General features: G+C 37.5%; 1 protein-coding gene across 1 annotated transcript; it reads right to left on the bottom strand.

Moving 5' to 3' along the window:
- Positions 1-3,532: 3,532 nt before the first annotated feature.
- Positions 3,533-18,380, bottom strand: LOC106055711 (uncharacterized). The gene is made up of 3 exons (XM_013212106.2): positions 16,867-18,380; positions 13,545-13,771; positions 3,533-8,181 (listed from the first exon to the last, which is right to left on the bottom strand). Exons 1-3 carry the CDS (start codon positions 17,782-17,784, stop codon positions 7,968-7,970), a joined length of 1,359 nt encoding a protein of 452 aa, XP_013067560.2. The 5' UTR covers positions 17,785-18,380; the 3' UTR covers positions 3,533-7,967.
- Positions 18,381-19,272: the final 892 nt, after the last annotated feature.

Below are 19,272 nucleotides of genomic sequence, written 5' to 3'. Positions count from 1 at the left end.
GAGAATGCGTTACTGCAGTGAAGAATGCAAGAAAACGCTTTTGGAGTCGGGGAGAACCGAACCCCACTAATACATAATGAGCTGTAGATGTCATAAGAATGCGTTTCAGCCGTGAAAAATACAAGAAAACGCTTTTGGCGTCTGGGCTTCGCCCCGAATCCCACTGATAAATAATGAGCTGTAGATGTCAGGAGGATGCGTTTTTGCAGTGAAAAATGCAAGACAACGCTTTTGGCGTCGGGGCTTCGCCCCGAACACCACTAATAGGTAATGAGCTGTACATGTCAGGAGAATGCGTTTCAGCCGTGAATAATGCAAGAAAACGCTTTTGGCGTCGGGGCTTCGCCCCGAACCCCACTGATAAATAATGAGCTGTAGATGTCAGAAGAATGCGTTTCTACAGAGAAAAATGCAAGAAAACGCTTCGCCCCGAACCCCGCTGAAGAAGCTTAGAGCGCTCATCCAGACTCCAAAGCTTGCAAGAGAAAGACTTTTTTTTCTGTTTTTTTCGCCGAAGATTGAGAAACAGTCTTATTTTATTCTCATATATCGAATATATATATATATATATATATATATATATATATATATATATATATATATATATATATATATATATATATATATATATATGCTGTACGCACGTTTATGCATAGGGTTAGGTTATACTGGGCGTTAGGGTTAGGGTTTGGAAAAAAATCCCCCCCCCCCACTCCAAAGTTCTGGATCCGCCAGTGCCTAGGAATAGAGAGATGTGTAAAATTTCGGTCTTCTCTAATAAAAGAATGTACGTCAGGACTTCTAAACTCGCAGATATAAGGAAAGAATTTAAGTAAAAATGCTTTTAAAACATAAATTTGAAGGTTAATTTTATTAATTAATGAAAACTATAGACTATATTTTGTAATTTCATGTGTCAAAGTAAAAAACTATCTGTGCAAACTGTAGTTTTAAAAATTAGATCTAGATCCTTTTGGTCTAAACATGGTAAATATGGCCTTGATTCATCAAATATTGATACTTTCATAGAGTTGGGCTACTTTTTTTGAGTGTCTTAAGTTTGTTTCAGGTCTACTACACATATGTCACGGTTCCAGTTAGTACCCAATGAACATTTATGCAAAATTTCATCAAGATTGGTCAAACGATTTTGATTTCAAAGCTTATATTAACTCTGTCTGTATGTCTGTCTGTCTGTCTGTGTGTCTGCCTGGCCAAAAGTTTGTACACGTTATTTCTTCCACACCCAATTTGTATCAAGCTGAAATTTCGCACATTTCTTTAACCTGACAACATAAAAATCAATTTTAAAAAATGAACCAATTAGTTCATTAACTATTGGTAATTAATACTTTGTTTGGTATCTCAAACAAGGGAATGAAATAGTACTTGACTGAAGTGGCGTTAGAGTTTTAAGAAAATTATATATTTTTTATTTCCCCCCCCCCCCTTCCGCAGTTTCCTCTCAGTCATTCCCCTTCCCGAGAATATTCTTGATTAGTCAAAAGTATAAATCTACAAGACTTTATAACTTTCTAATGAAAGGCATTTAGATCTAGATTTAAAAAAAAAAATAATTTATAATAATAATAAATAATAAATGTATGAAACTATTTAATGAACAGGACCTATGATGACGTAATCTGCTCAGAATAAGGATTTTCTAGTTCTCTAACCAAATTTTTTTTTTTTACAATTTGAAATAGTGTAACTAAAGTTTTCCTTGTGTTGTAAATGAACTTGTAATTCTTTCCCCAAAGTTATACATTAACTATCAAATTTTTTAGAAAAAAATCGATTGAGCCGTTTTCTAGATCCGTGTCCACCTAGTTTGCATGAATGAGTGACCTGAATAGAGATGTTGTTGAAACAAAGAAACATTTAAATCATAACGCAACATTTCTTTATGAACGAAACAAACTTGGTGGACCATGTACTTGGTGGACCATGTACTTAGTGGACCATATACTAAGTGGACCATGTACTTAGTGGACCATGTACTTAGTGGACCATGTAATTGGTGGACCATGTACTTGGTGGACCATGTACTTGGTGGACCATGTACTTGGTGGACCATGTACTTAGTGGACCATATACTAAGTGGACCATGTACTTAGTGGACCATGTACTTAGTGTACCATGTACTAAGTGGACCATGTACTTGGTGGACCATGTACTTAGTGGACCATATACTAAGTGGACCATGTAATTAGTGGACCATGTACTTAGTGGACCATATACTAAGTGGACCATGTACTTAGTGGACCATATACTAAGTGGACCATGTAATTAGTGTACCATGTACTAAGTGGACCATGTACTTAGTGGACCAAGTACTTAGTGGACCATGTACTTAGTGGACCACATACTTGGTGGACCATGTACTTGGTGGACCATGTACTTAGTGGACCATGTACTTAGTGGACCATATACTAAGTGGACCATGTAATTAGTGGACCATGTACTTAGTGGACCATGTACTTGGTGGACCATGTACTTGGTGGACCATGTACTTAGTGGACCATGTACTTAGTGGACCATATACTAAGTGGACCATGTAATTAGTGGACCATGTACTTAGTGGACCATGTACTTGGTGGACCATGTACATAGTTACCCATACTTAGTGGAACATGTACTTAGTGGACCATGTACTTAGTGAACCCTTTACTTAGTGGACCATGTACTTAGTGGACCACGTACTTAGTGGACAATGTACTTAGTGGACCATGTACTTAGTGGACCCTGTACTTAGTTGACCATGTACGTAGTGGACCATGTACTAAGTGGGCCATATCATGTACTTAGTGGACCATGTACTTAGTGGACCTTGTACTTAGTGGACCATGTACTTAGTGGACCCTGTACTTAGTGGACCACGTACTTAGTGGACCATGTACTTAGTGGACCATTTACTTAGTGGACCCTGTACTTAGTTGACCATGTACTTAGTGGACCATGTACTAAGTGGGCCGTATCATGTACTTAGTGGACTACGTACTTAGTGAACCATATACTAAGTGGGCCATTGAGGCTGGGTGAGGCTTTACTTTATTATGTTGGCAGAAGTTATGGCAGAGAATCGTGTCTCAGTCCTGACTGGGACACAGCACGAGAAACTACAGAGCAAACAGCAGATCTTAAGGATGTCAACTACAAGGCTAAATCTAGTGGGTCAATATTTTTAGGTCTTCATATCTGCGCTGTTTGAGTCCCCCACCCCCCTCTCTCTCAAGTTCCGGGAGACATTGGGTCATCTAAAACTAAATCATAACTAGAACTTGATTAAAAAGACGCGTAGAAAGTGGAATATACGTTAAGGAATAAATGGTAGAAAAAGTTGGGTTGAATGTTATTCCCATTTTTTGTTCGGTAGGGCGGGACGTTACTTTCTTTTTTTTTTTGGTTGGGGATGGGGGAGGCTGGGGGAGCTGAACTCTTTGTTACCCAGCATTTTGTGATGAAATAAATTTTCGTTTAATTAGTATATTATACAAATTGACTAAAATTTGGAAAAGTAATTTAAGCTCCTGTTAGCTTTATTTATTATACAAACATTGGTATTATAATGAACAGTGTACACAAATCTACGATAATAACAAGTTGGTACAACTGCATACACTCACATAGACAAATACACACACTATGAAACAAAGCAAGACACACATTTAGAATTGAAAACCTTCTTGAAAAAATGAATATCTAAATGTGAAACTAGACTTAAGCAAACTAAAGAATAATCTTTAATATAATATGCACGTTTGAAAGTTCAAATCACAGCGCTTTCAATAGTCTTAACCAACACAAAAACTGTAAAATTTCATTTGCTCATTACAATTTATGCCAAGAGAGTTCTTAGTCTCGATTCAGATCTCGTAACTGGTATGAAGTGTATGAGCGTGTTTCTTTTGTACTCATGCATAAAGGTGAGCGGATGGTTTGGTTGTGTAGACTAAAGCGATTTTGATAGAACCAGTAGAAGGTCTCTCACTGTGGAGTCAAGAAACAAAGTTGAGGAACGGAAAACAAGCGACAGAATGTGACAGCAAGACAATCAAGTTTTTTGGTGAGTTAAATCTTGATTAAATTATCATTATTTCATATGTATTTCTACGTACATCTACTCTGAAGCTGAAATCTGTGTATATTTGTTTATAAACTTTATATTCAGTTTCGTATAAAAGTATTTTTTTTTCAAGTTTATTTTAATTTCTGCCTAAGAGTTTAATACATCTTCACCTGTTTAGTTGTTGTATCTGTTTACAGCTTTAAACGACCGGTCAAGTGACGACAGTAACAAAGATGTTAAAGTTACACTGTTACACGAAAGAGCTGATGTGAAGTGAGTAGACTGCATTCAATAACGGACACATAAAGGTAATCAAACAAGGAGAGAACTTTGTATTGGTCGAGACTCACTGACATCTCATAGATATTTGACTCACAACATACAAAAAACATGAACAAGATGTTCAAGACAATTCCTCCTTTATGAATCCTACATACAACATAATCATCCTACTCTTTATAATTATTGAAGGATATATAAAAAAGGAACATTAATTAACCAGTCCTTTCCCCTTCCGCCATCACCTATAGAATTCCTGGTTACGCCCATGTATAAATCTACTCAGCATATATAGAATTCTAGTTTGATAATAACCAGATTTGGAAACAGTAGTCTTAGCTTGAATACTGTATCTAGCTAGGGATATGTATAGAATCTAGTTTGGTGATACAAAAATACAAAAATGTGTTTATTTTACTCTTAATTGAACATACGTGGAAATGTCCACTGACATAATCAATATATAGATCTCCAGACTAAATTTAATTTTGATAAGATTATATTTTGAAAAACACTATAATAGTTAAATCAGAATGTTTCCCTTTATGATATTTGCTAGATTTTTTTCACCTAAAGATATAAAAAAACTGTTTAAAGTTTCTAGGAAAATTATTAGAGCCATTTTCGAGGTCAGTGCACTGGCGGATCCAGGGAGGGCGGTAGGGGCGATCGCCCCCCCCCCCCCACTAGGCCGACCCCCTCCTCCAGGGGGGGGGGCGGACGAATTTTAGTATAGAATTCACACAATTTGTATACGAATTTATTACTTATGTTAATAATATATACTAATTATTTATATTTCAACCTATTTTTAGACTATTTCGCCCCCCCCCTTTCAAGTATGTTGGCCGATTTGGTGGAGTCAGGAGGGGGCGATGGTATCAATCCCGCCCCCCCCCCCCACTACACTTTCGGGTGGGAGGGCGGTCCAATTTATTTGTAAAAATCACAGCTTGCTAACAGAATCAATTTAATATCTATATGATTAAAACTTGCTATTGATATTTTAACCAATCTTTATGTTATGTCGTTTCCTGTTTGACGATTTTAAGGGGGGGGGGGCGAATACCTCTACTGCCCTTCCCAAATAAGCCCTTTGAGTGGGGGGGGGCGGTCCTATTTTTATGGAGAAACATAGTTTGTGAACAAAATTAGTTGAATATCTATATAATATAAACTACGTATTGATATGTGAACCCATTGTATATTATATCGTACCACACTCTAATCTCAAATTTTATCATTAATAAATTTAAATGAAAAAGGGTTGTACCAGGTGGGCGGGGCGATACATGCAATCGCATTTCCCCTATCGGACAAACCAATACTTTTTCTTTTTGTATTATAGTTAAGAAATTACAAAATTAAAAAAAATCTGTCACTAATATAATTTATATATATATACTATAAATTAAATTCTTATATCGAGTCGCCCAACCCCTATTCTTTAATGCCAAATGCAATCTTTAGCAGAAATTATTAAAGGAGCGAGGATTAATCGTTTTCACTCTACCGCCATTCCCATTTCCAGACAGAGTTTATGTAATTTCACATGAATTTATCATAATTATTTTAAGAAAGTTAGAATTCAAACGAAATTTTTCAGTATAAGAGTCATGATTGAGATGAGTTCTAAACCCAAGTACTATTTGCATAGTCGCCTTTTCCCAATCTTTACTAAATCTGAAATTTTTGTAGTTAAATAAATTTGGGACTATAACTCAAAATTTGTACTTATATTTCATTGAATATTATTTATCGAATATTATTTTTTTCGGCGGCGATCTTCAAAGCCAAAATCTAAATATGTGGGGTATCTTATCTTTTCAAGGAACAAATCGGTTTTATTTGCAATGTATTAAGGGCCTATAAATTAATATTGGAATATTTTTCAAGTACAACATTATTCAAAAGATCATTTTTTAATAGTATGAATAATGAGCTTTAGGTCAGGAGAATGCGTTTCTTCTGTGAAGTATGCAAGCAAACACTTTTGGCGTCGAAGTCCATTGATGAATAATGAGCTGTAGATGTCAGGAGAATGCGTTTCAGCTGTGAAAAAAGCAAGAAAACGCGTTTGGCGTCGGGGCTTCGCCCAGAACTCCACTGATCAATAATGAGCTGTAGTTGTCAGGAGAATGCGTTTCTGCAGGGAAGAATGCAAGAAAACGCTTTTGGCGTCGGGGCCTCGCCCCGAACCCCTCTAGGGAACCTTATAGCGCTATCCCAGTCGTTTTGTTTTTCGCTGAAAGCTGACAAATGCTGCGTTTTTATTCTCATATATATTTGTGTGTGTGTGCTGTACGCACGGTTATGCATAGGGTTAGGTTTTACTGGGCGTTAGGGTTAGGGTTTGGAAAAAAATCGCCCCCCCCCACTCCAAAGTTTTGGATCCGCTAGTGGGTCAGTGTCCAGGTTCCACCCATGAATAATTTGCAAGCTAATACAAGAATTTGTAAAATAATAATAATAATAATAATAATAATTATAAAATTATACAAATGTACAAAAATTGACTATAACATCGAAAGTTTCTGACCAACCAGAAACCTTTCAGTCATCAAATCTTGTTCTAATTGAATATTTATACAACTATTTGAGCAAATGTATTTTAATTTCGACATTGTTAACAATAACACACACACACACACACACACGCACAATTTTTGGACCAGTGTTTCCCAAACAGTGTTCCGCGGAACCCTAGTGTTCCCAGAGGCCTGAATAAGTGTTCCACGAACTACTGAAATAGTGAACTAGTAGGCCAAAACGTAATTAAAACTCTCTAAAAAATATTAAGCAAAGTGGTCCTCTAAATATTCAGAGAGTGCCAAGTGGTCCACTAAATACTCAGAGAGTGCCAAGTGATCCACTAAATACTCAGAGAGTGCCAAGTGGTCCACTAAATATTCAGAGAGTGCCAAGGGGTCCACTAAATACTCAGAGAGTGCCAAGTGATCCACTAAATACTCAGAGAGTGCCAAGTGGTCCACTAAATACTCAGAGAGTGCCAAGTGATCCACTAAATACTCAGAGAGTGCCAAGTGATCCACTAAATACTCAGAGAGTGCCAAGTGATCCACTAAATACTCAGAGAGTGCCAAGTGGTCCACTAAATACTCAGAGAGTACCAAGTGGTCCACTAAATACTCAGAGAGTGCCAAGTGGTCCACTAAATACTCAGAGAGTGCCAAGTGATCCACTAAATACTCAGAGAGTGCCAAGGGGTCCACTAAATACTCAGAGAGTGCCAAGTGATCCACTAAATACTCAGAGAGTACCAAGTGGTCCACTAAATACTCAGAGAGTGCCAAGTGGTCCTCTAAGTACTCAGAGAGTGCCAAGTGGTCCTCTAAATACTCAGAGAATGTGAAGTGGTCTGTTATGAAAACCATTTGGGAAACACTGATTGGGACAATGCGAAAAAAATTGCTGTTAGCAATTGGCTTTGTGTAATCATTCTTAATCTTCGGAATCGAAGACATTGCCATTACTTAATTACTTCTACAACTCTAGAGTCTTGTTCTTCTACCCGACCTCTCGTTCACATCTATTTCAAGATACTTATAAAAACATCTGCACGACCTAGGCGATGACTAACGCTTTACTCTGTAGGTAATTAGCTGCCCAGGAGCTGTTGAATGGTTCTCAGTTGAACTTTCAGATCTTCGGCGTTGATGGCCAGAGAGTCCAGTTGAGCATTGAGCTGACCTATTTTAGGCACTACATTTTCAGGGAAGGACAAGGGAAATAACAACCTCTTGAGCACAAGAGAGTTCATGTTCTTTAAATTCTCTTTGGCATTGAATCCCTCGCATAAAGCTCGTACACACCTGCAGGAGAAACAGAAACAAATAATATGCTAATATGTTTTTGAGATTTGACATGTAACATAAACAAAATTTAAAAAAAAATCAATTCTTTTATTGTGAAATTGTGATTGTGGTTTATAATATCACCATCTGTTCATTTCTTGTTTTGCTTCTATATTTCATGCAGTTTTTCCGACAAACTGTGCACAATTTATATATTCTATAACTGTCCAACTAATTTCTACAAAAGACGTCTATTTATTTCTTCAACTGTTTACTGAATACAAAGAAACATTTGAGTCGAGTGCGGGAATTCCTAAAGTAAACATTTAATTTTAAGATGTTTATATTTTGAAAAATTGTAATGGTCAAACCACAGTACTCATATTTTGGCAAAAAGCTAGTATTTTTGTTCCAACTATATATGTAAACTGTTTTATTTCTAGGAAAATCGTTAAAGCCGTTCCGTTTTCGAAATATCCTTCTAGTGTTCAAGTTGCACCCAGTTTCCACGAAGACTTAAAAGGCTACAGAGAGGAAATGTATTTTAAAAAATGTACATAGTGACACTTTTTACATCGCTACTTACAACATTTTTCTATACATTTTCCTTCCCGGGACCCCAGGTTCAGAAACCAAGTGCTTAACCACTCAGCCACCGCGCCGCCAGGTTGGTTAGAAAAAGATAAAGTTTTGAACATAGAAGTTTGTATGGATAGCTAAGTTGATAGAGCGTCGTGTTAATAACGTGAATGTCATAGGTTCAATTCCTGTACTGGCCAGTTCAACGATAAAATAAAAAAAAGTTTGTTTACTTTGTTATTTTCACTTAAAGTGGATTCTTTTTTTTTATATATTACTTTTATGTTTTTGACAGAGACAAACAGTTTTGTTTTGGCCTTTCAAAGTTCACACGTAAAAATCAAATATGTAGGCAATGTCTGCCAGCATTGTTTATGTCGTCAACGATTCGGTGGTCAAGAAATTTATTGTCTAGATCAGTGATTCTCAACTTTGGGAAATGTGTAGTACTGGAAAGACCTCTCAGAAAAGGCAGACAACTGATATAAAGATGAAAAGTGTTTTGATTAACTTGTTCATTTAGTACATACTTCATGAATGTAGATAACTGGTTCTCACAGTTACACAGACGTATTCCACTGAGCAAACAACAACACCTCTAGTGTACTCTTGAAGAAAAGTGGACAAGCATTGTAGAATCAATACATTACACAGAAAGAACAAGGGAGATAATTAGGGCAATTAATAAGGGCAATACACCAGACGTCTGGGAATGGGATTAAGAACCAGATGGTATGATGATGACTTCTTAACTGTGACCTCAACAAAGTGCCAATTCTTGAATGACTTTCAGGTCAAGGCCAAGGTCATTGTTGTGTATACGGACTATTAGTTAAGACTTACAATTGTAGTGTATGAAAGTTAAAATCTCAGGAAACCAATCATATCTCAAAGCTTTCATTTTATAATTAGTGGGTCACATAAATTTAGAGAAGTACCCACACAGTCAACAGTCCAGTAAAAAAAAAAAAAAAAAATCAAATTAGAAGTTAATGCCTTAAAATTGTATATATTTGGCTTACAGTGTAAAGGCCAGTGGTAAATATAAAGTATAGGTGTATAGCTAATAATAGTCCATATTATATAATATAGATATATATATATGGCTCCTTTTGTCTCAAAAAACAATGAATGCACCCAGATGAATCACCTGTTTTCGTTTCATTTCGATGTGAGTAAACAAGCCGATTTTGGATCAGCAAAAGTTGAACACATTTCGTGCATGTAAATGCCTTTGTTTAGGGCTGTCTGATAGGGCAGCTTTCTTTTTCTTTCACTTGTCTAAGTCCGCTTCATTTGTATTGCTCTCGGAGAGTTTCATACCAGGACGCACAATTTGTCCCATGATGTCCGATCTTGAGAGCGATTTCCTCACACACACTTTCATTGATGCCTGTAGTTCTCAGATCTCGATTGCAAATATCCGAATGCAGATATCATTGTTGGTTGCCGCTCCAGAATTGGCTTAATTAGTCACACCAGATCCTGCACCGTCTCAAAAAAAAAAACACAACAACCTAAAACCAGTGACTCATCTGGGCGCATTCATTGTCTTTCGGGACAGAAGGAGCCAAATAAAACCAAAAACGAATTATTTTAACGTTAATACTCGTTCCTATTTTGTTTCCATAAAATATTCAATCTGCAGAATTTTATTTTACGAACTTAAATATTCAACAATAGACTGCCTGGTCGTGTGGTATGCGCTCCGGAGTCTCGTTTCAATGGTTCCGAGATCGAAACCTGCCCTTCGCCATTCCCCGTTGTCCTACAGGAGGTTTGAACTATTGGTAATAATATTCCATTCTGAAGGAATATCGGAAGCATGTAAAAAAGTAATGCAGATACTATGAAATATCGACTTGAATGAATATTGTTATAAATGTATGATAAAAAAGTTTAAGTACAGATGTTAAGGAACACATGGCCGAATACAACTAAACAACGAACACAGGAGTCCCTCTTCAGCTTAACAGCGGTGCCCTAGCAGTTTGCCACAGAGTTTATCTTTCAGAAGAGTACCCGATCGAGCCAATGATGCAGATTTGTAGGACATGTTTCTACTCATACCACGCTCGTGTTTAAATAACTTGAGATTTCACAAGCTTCAAGTTCCAGTCGGATTTATTGATTCCCTGAAAATGGATTACAAGTGAAACGTGATAGTAATTATGTCGGAATATACGAACTAATTTTGTAAAACAGAAGCTCCCGGGGCGGTGTCATGACAATGTGACACTTAAAATGTCAAATTCTTTTTTTTTTCAATCAAGTAAGATATATCATTTCAGTATTAATAACAATTTTAATATGATTCTGATGTCAACACGGTTTTGTTATTCGTTCATTTTTTTAAATTCGTATTTTAAACTTCACTCATATTATATTTGTCATCATAATAATCATCATAATTATCATCATCAAAATCATAATCCTCATCATCAAAATCATCATCATCAGCTAATATATCATCATCATTATCAATTTTATCGTCATTATCATCAAAATCATCATCAAAATCATCACCAGAACGCTCATTGGATTCCAACGAAGCAACAAATTAACATGATTTCATCATTATATAAATCATCCCCATTACCATAATCATCATCATCTTCATCAAAATCATCCTCATTAGAAAATATATCATCATCATTATCAATTTTATCGTCATTATCATCATCATCAAAATCGTCATCATAAACGCTCATTGGATTACGACGAAATAAGAAATTAACATGATTTTTTACATCATAAAAATCATTCTCGTTGTCATAATCATTATCAGCATCATTCACCTCATCATCATCATCAAAATCATCGTCATTATTATCCTCATCATCATCATCATCATAGAAATTATTCTCTTCATCAAAATCATTACGCACATTGGATCATGTAGCAGCAACAAGTGAACATCATTTCAGTTCGTCCATCACTATAACTCCTACCAGTTTCATGGTACGGTCAAGCTCCTCTATCTACTTTTTGTTGCCATGGTTACAACACTTTTTTTGTTTCGTACCAGAGGGTCCGTCTGCTGATAGAAGTCTTTTCATTCCCTTCCATGCAAAAAACAATAAACGACACTTCTCTAATTCATAATTGCATCCGGTAACCAGAACAGAAAGGCAACATAGTCACCATGATCTAATGGTTATGGAATGTGTGTGTATGTGTTTCTATGGTGACGACGAGAAGTAGCTAGCGATTGGTTGGTGGCTATGCAATGTGAATGATGTAAGGTAAGCGGCACTGTCTTACGCTGTCTTGGGTACGAAAGACAACTCTAGGGTGCTAGAGTGTAAAGACGTGTTTTCATTGTGATATGAATTTGTTTGAATATTTGTTTATTTCATTTCAACTCATGTGGATATTGTCTATATTGTAATTAAAGATATATTTAGTTTTGTTTACTAGAAGTTTTATAATTTAAAATAATAGTACTCCTGAGCAGGTCTAGTTGTCTACCAGCAGTTTGGTGACAACGACCATCAACAACACCAGCCTACTACTTTTTAATTTAATTTACTTTCTCGTTTTGACATGCAGTTAACTTACAGGTACACTTGAAATGGCAAAGACTGCAGGAGGCCGACTCGACTCATTATAATGTCGACTGATTTTTTCAGCTTTGTTGTGTTACTAGGTTACCTTTTAATGTACGTTTTGTTATTGTTGATAGTTTGTAGTTACCTTCAATGTGTTTTGACTGTTCTAAGGACATAGAGCAATCCAAAGAGGTAAGGATGGAATTGATCACACGAGAGGGTGCAATTATGTGCTTTTTAGGGATAAAATGCATTTTTAAAAATAACTTCATAATACTTTTTTTTATTATTATTATTTTCAATATTTCTTATGTAGTGCATGAATAAGGCTTGTTTTCGAGTTCGAAGATAAGTGAGGAAGGCAGTATTTCCATTGGCTGCGAAGCCCCAACTGTTACCTACATATGTTGCCACATACAGGGCAAGCATCACCATTGTCCGCAGGTGGTCGATTAAAATTTTCTTTTCGTCTTCTGCGTCTGTCCTCGGCAGCAGATTTTCTTTTGTTCTCAAATGTGTATCCCGAGGCTTTTGTGAGTGACCTCGCTCTGAGGTCGCTTTCAACCAGGTGCTCTCTTCTATGTCAGCTAAGGCAAGTTCGCGAATAAGCTGGTCTTTGAAGCGTTTCAGTTGGGCATTTCTGTTACATCGACCACCTTTTAACTCACCAAAAAAAGACTGCCTTTGGCATACATTCGTCTCCCATACGAGATACGTGTATATAATGAATAATGCCGTTGTTTATTGGCGAGATAATGCACACGTGACAAATCTCAATTCAATATCGCCTCACGTCGTGCTTTCTGTGCAGCAAAGGTATCTATTACATCATCTAGAATAATCTAGATCAATGCTGTCTAGTGTTTTTGACTGAAACGTGAATAGCAAGATTATATGGCAGTAACGTAATATTTAATATGAAATGCAAACAATAATTTAGTGCATTCATTTGGGGGACCACCTAGAGGGGAGCCCGGGGAGGACCTTTGATTTTGGACCCCCCTCAGCCTCCACCCAAGCTACGCCACTGGCACTCCTCAATCCATTGAAAAGTAGATTTTTTAGAAAAAACAATACACTTTCAAAAAAGGATTCTAATTTACAATTACTTCAACCGTGCTTCATATATCTAGTTTAAGATTTTTATTTTAACACTTCTAATTTGTTGAAAGTCAAATGCTGAATTTGAACTAACAAAGTGTGAAACATAAACATCAAAATAAAAGAAACAAACAAAGCCTCCCGACGAACCTAAGATTGTAGGGACACTGTCCTTCCTGTGGCTTGTGGGGGTCACATTCAGGTTCAAGGTTGTTGACGTCGTCGAGGTCAATCAGCTTCAGGCTTCCGTTCGCCATGAGCAGGTGACCCTCTTTGAAGTCTGGCACGATGAGTGAACCCAAAGGAGAGTGCTCCAGATAGCTGAGCAGGTCCGCCATTTCCCTGGCATGACGTAAACGTGTTGGCCAAGGTAGAATCTTTTAAAATGAAAACAAAAATGATATTGATAATTTATATATAAGTATGAAATATATGGGTGGCGTGATGGGTAAAGCGCTTGGCTTCCAATATAAGGGTTCTAGGGTTCAAATCATGGTAAAATGGGGTTTTAAATTGACGAAATTCTTAGGACTAACCAACTCTGATGGGTACCTGGCAAAAATTGACATTACTTTAGCAAAGTGAAGGCAATTATTCGTTGTTCTGCCCACATGACACCCTCGGTATTAAAAAAAAAAGACTGCGCTTCACACTTTTATCACCAGTTCACTTTAATGACCTAGCAATTGAATGACAAGTCAATCATATAACTTATCATTTCATTCTATGACTTTCTATCTACGGCCCATCACTACAATCTATGATCTATTATTTCAATATATAACCTATCATTTCTATCTAGGACCTATCACTTCCATCTATGGCCTATCATTTCCATCTATGACCTATCACTTCCATCTATGACCTATCATTTCCATCTATGACCTATCACTTCCATCTATGACCTATCACTTCCATATATGACCTATCACTTCCATCTATGACCTATCTCTTCCATCTATGACCTATCCCTTCCATCTATGACCTATCATTTCCATCTATGACCTATCACTTCCATCTATGACCTATCACTTCCATCTATGACCTATCACTTCCATCTATGACCTATCTCTTCCATCTATGACCTATCCCTTCCATCTATGACCTATCATTTCCATCTATGACCTATCACCTCCATCTATGACCTATCACTTCTATCTATGACCTATCACCTCCATCTATGACCTATCACCTCCATCTATGACCTATCACCTCCATCTATGACCTATCACTTCTATCTATGACCTATCACTTCCATCTATGACCTATCTCTTCCATCTATGACCTATCCCTTCCATCTATGACCTATCATTTCCATCTATGACCTATCACTTCCATCTATGACCTATCACTTCTATCTATGACCTATCCCTTCCATCTATGACCTATCATTTCCATCTATGACCTATCACTTCCATCTATGACCTATCACTTCTATCTATGACCTATCCCTTCCATCTATGACCTATCACTTCCATCTATGACCTATCACCTCCATCTATGACCTATCACTTCTATCTATGACCTATCACCTCCATCTATGACCTATCACCTCCATCTATGACCTATCACTTCCATCTATGACCTATCACCTCCATCTATGACCTATCACTTCTATCTATGACCTATCACCTCCATCTATGACCTATCACCTCCATCTATGACCTATCACTTCTATCTATGACCTATCACCTCCATCTATGACCAATCAATACAATCTAATAATTTAATAATAACATTGTAATGGTAGCATGAGAATACGATTATAATCAATTCTCTTGAAACTAAAAGCAGAGAGTGAAGGAAGCGCTGCACTGTGAGAGAAATAGGAGACATATTTGTCACACGAGAGACAAAAGTAAAAAAAAAAAGCTGAGGACAGGAAAAATGGACAGAAAAGGGAGATGATAGAATTGTGAGAACTGCTGACAGAACAATGACCAAAAGAAAACTCACAAAGTTGTACGTAATCAAAACATTTAATTTATGTAAAATACAGGAGAAGAACTAAACAAAACAAAACAAAAACCTCGATTACTTATTACTTTCCATCGCAAACAGAATGAACTTTGTTTGACAGGTTTCGGATGTTCCTTTAGATATGAAGATAACTACAACCTAGCCTACAACCTAGCCTACAACCTAGCCTACAACCTCCCGCAGGACGACGAGGGATGGCACTGGGCAGGGTTCAAGCCCGGGACGTACGAGACCTTCGAATGACAGTCCAGAGCGCAAACCATACGAACAGACAGCCATCCTGACTTGACTTTTTCTAAATTGAGAACCTCTAAGTCCAAAAATAAAATGTAACAATCAGACCAAGCGCTACATAACGTATTTTTTCATCAAGTTTGTCAGGAAACAAAAACACATTTTCCCCCCTCCAACAAAAAATTTGTTTTAATGATTTACTTTTTAAAAATGTATTTTTCTCACTCCGTATAAAAAACTTGAGGTCTGAAACAAGATCATTGAAAAGTTTGTTTAAAAAAAACAACACACCATTTTGATCATGTGTGTGTGTGTGTGTGAGTTACACAAAGGAGTTTAATAAAAAGAAAAGTTTGGTGAATGTTTTTCATTAAAAGAAACAACTTTGATTAAAGCAAGTGATTAACTTTGAAGACTGAAAAGAGACTTGGAATGACACACTTCCACATTGGAGATATTTTTGTTCTCTTAGACTTCGACTAGATTAAATCTTCACACATTGTTATTTTAGAACGTAGAACGCCTTCATATTTTTAGATTACAATAAACCACTCTGTTCAAGCCGGAAGTGACTAATGGCCACTTTGGTCTGATGGTATAGTACTATGTAGTATCACCATAAAACGAAGCAAATAGAGAACCCAGTTGTCTTAGGGTCAATTTTTTTTTCTTTTTCTTGTAAGCAGCTTAGGTATGTAGATTTCAGGAAAATAATTTTCACTAACTGCTGATTATTTTAGACATTTTCATCTGTTTGTTTTATATATTTTGGATGGGTTAAAGATTATTACATCATTGCCCAGGAGGCGGCCTTCGGCGGGTGAGTTGGGCGTCCGCTTCTGGTACTGCGCCTTAGTGAGGGCCCAGTGATAAAGATGATCTTTTGTTACCGTCAGCTCATTATACAAATAAATTCGTGGCCCTTATATGACACTCGCCTAGGGCCCCGCGTACTACTAAGGCCGCATTCGATTGCCTAAACACTACGCAGTACTGCCGAGGATAGCAGCGGAGAGGATTTGAACCCGGGACCACCGAGACGACTATCCAGAGCGCTTACCACACGATCGGGAAGCCTATTATTATAACATGAATTAAAAAACATAATCTTACTATTTCGTCATAATGTCAATGTTTCATGTTAGGTCCGTCTTCACAATAGTGATAATTTGAGAAGATTACATTTGGGAGGAACATATGACCCGTTAGCAAAGTGTAGATTTAATAGCGAGGAAAAATAAACAGAAGATTTACAAACCTGAAGGTTATCTAGCACAAAGTGTTTGCCCAGCTCAAAGACACTGACAACCCCATGCTCTGATATGTCCGTTGATTCTGATTCTTCACTTCGGACACAGAAACCCAAAAGCTTGACCAAGTTCGGGTGAGTTAGCTGCTGGGACAGCAGTATCTCCTTCATCAGCCTGGCCGTGGGAAAAGTGTAGCATCTTTGACGTTCTGTAGGGCTAATCTTGACAGTGGGGAGCGGCAACTTCTCTTCCTTTACAGATTTGCTGCCTTTGGAGCTGGTGAGATCGTTGAAGAAAACTTCATGGTGAGAAGCACCACCTTTGGAAAAGGCTTTCTCCAGATTCTCTAAGTACTTGTGAGAGAATTGATCTTTCTGACCCGTCTGACCATCATACCTGGAGATGATCTCCTGCGCCACTTTCAGCTGACGGAGCTGCTCCAGGCACGTCTTGAGCTCGTGAATGTGGCGGGTCACCATCTTGATGGCCACCTGGAGACCTTGATACTCCGCCAAGAAGGCCTGCTTGGAAACCCCGTGGCCAATCTTGTTGCGGATCCTCATTTGCGAGATGGAAGAGCAGTTAAACATGGGAGGAGACCCACGCTCCGACGCTGAAGCACCGTTACTGTTTTTCAAGTCGTTGAATGGTGATGCATGCGACGGAAGTGCTCTAGCGTTCCCCGCATTTAGGAGACGCCTGGAATCGATGGACTCATGAAAAAATTCGCTGCGGGATAGAATCCTGCTGTCTGCCCTTTTTTGGAACGTCTTCACTACATCAATATAGTCAGTGTTGACTTGCTCATGATCCACGTCTGTCTTGAAGCACACCTGCCCAATGACGGAGAACATCAGGAAGAGGTACACCAAGGCAGGAAAGGTCAGGGCAAGGTAGGTCAGTTGTCGCTTGCTGATACAGTGCATACTGATTTAAAAATTACCTCTGATTTGTTTGCAAAATCTACCACAAAGGTTGGCTAATAATTTATTCAAAATGCCTAAACTACTTTTAAAATGAATAAAAGTAACTTAAACGGTGCAAATTGAAAGCACGGGCACAGGTAGCAACATCGTAGCAATAGATAGAGCAAAATTCGAAACAATTAAATATGAAGCAAACACTTTTTTTTTTTTCAAATAATTCCACACAGAATTCAAATCCACACCATGAATACGTAAGTTCAGCTCTCTAAAGAACTTCTAATTGACTCATTGCTTCAATCGAGCTCTAAGAATTCAGTGTGAAACGTTCGAGAGCAAATGGCCTCCATATATTTCCAGAAATACGAGCTGCTTATCTATTGATTGCTTGCAGTCTGTCCAGGCATAAGGAAATCTAACTCCAATTGCAAGGCTAAGTGGTCCAGGACAGGCTCCTTATTCCGGAATAAACGACCCCGCGAGAGTGGTGGAGACATCGTCAGTGGACCAGTAGGATTTCGTTCGGTTGTTGTTTTTTTTCCATCTGTTTCTTCCTTTCTTCCTTTCTTCCTTCTACTTCCACAAGACGGAGAGAAAAATAATAGGCAACCACGCCACCTGTCGAATCAGCATGGGAGGACAATCCAACAGAATCATTGTGATAATAAGTAATTTCCCTTAGGACAACACGTGCGCGGTGAGGCGAAGGAATAGAGGGGTGGACGGAGTGGGAAGGGGAGGGGGGAAAGATGAATTGTTGGGTGGAGGAACAGGGGGGGGGGAGGGAACGAGGGAACTACTTCTTCATCTCTCGCTGGTCTGGCCCTTGTTACCAGTCTCCCAAATAACAGACTGGCAGCGACGTGGCCAAACGCGGACATAGATCAGGAAAAGCGGATAGCAGCCAAATAGTTTGTACTGTAAGTCACACACACACACACACAGATCATTCCGCGATCACACATAGATATCTATATGTGCGTGTGTGTGTATCAGTGAGGTGTGATCTCCGAGATACAAGGGAAGTTTCAGGAAGAGTACATCTATCTATCTATCTATCTATCTATCTATCTATCTATCTATCTATCTATCTATCTATCTATCTATCTATCTATCTATCTATCTATCTATCTATCTATACCTATATATCTATCTATCTATCTATCTATCTATCTATCTATCTATCTATCTATATCTATCTATCTATCTATCTATCTATCTATCTATCTATCTATCTATCTATCTATCTATCTATCTATCTATCTATCTATACCTATATATCTATCTATCTATCTATCTATCTATCTATCTATCTATCTATCTATCTATCTATATCTATCTATCTATCTATCTATCTATCTATCTATCTATCTATCTATCTATCTATCTATCTATCTATCTATCTATCTATCTATCTATCTATTTATCTATCTATCTATCTATCTATCTATTTATCTATCTATCTATCTATCTATCTATCTATCTATTTAT

This window comes from Biomphalaria glabrata, chromosome 15 (genome assembly GCF_947242115.1).
Source record: "Biomphalaria glabrata chromosome 15, xgBioGlab47.1, whole genome shotgun sequence".
In the NCBI taxonomy this organism is placed as follows: Eukaryota; Metazoa; Mollusca; class Gastropoda; family Planorbidae; genus Biomphalaria; species Biomphalaria glabrata.
Note: the sequence above shows the minus strand (reverse complement) of the source record. Positions and strands in the feature narration are given on the sequence as shown.

What these genes read in the sequence shown, in the direction of transcription:
- LOC106055711 (XM_013212106.2), bottom strand. Translation starts at nt 17,784, where the DNA reads ATGCACTGTATCAGCAAGCGACAACTGACCTACCTTGCCCTGACCTTT. An exon ending in TTGTGCTAGATAACCTTCAG is followed by an intron (nt 13,772 to 16,866) that starts GTTTGTAAATCT and finishes TCATTTTAAAAG; the next exon opens with ATTCTACCTTGGCCAACACG. An exon ending in CAGTGTCCCTACAATCTTAG is followed by an intron (nt 8,182 to 13,544) that starts GTTCGTCGGGAG and finishes TTTCTCCTGCAG; the next exon opens with GTGTGTACGAGCTTTATGCG.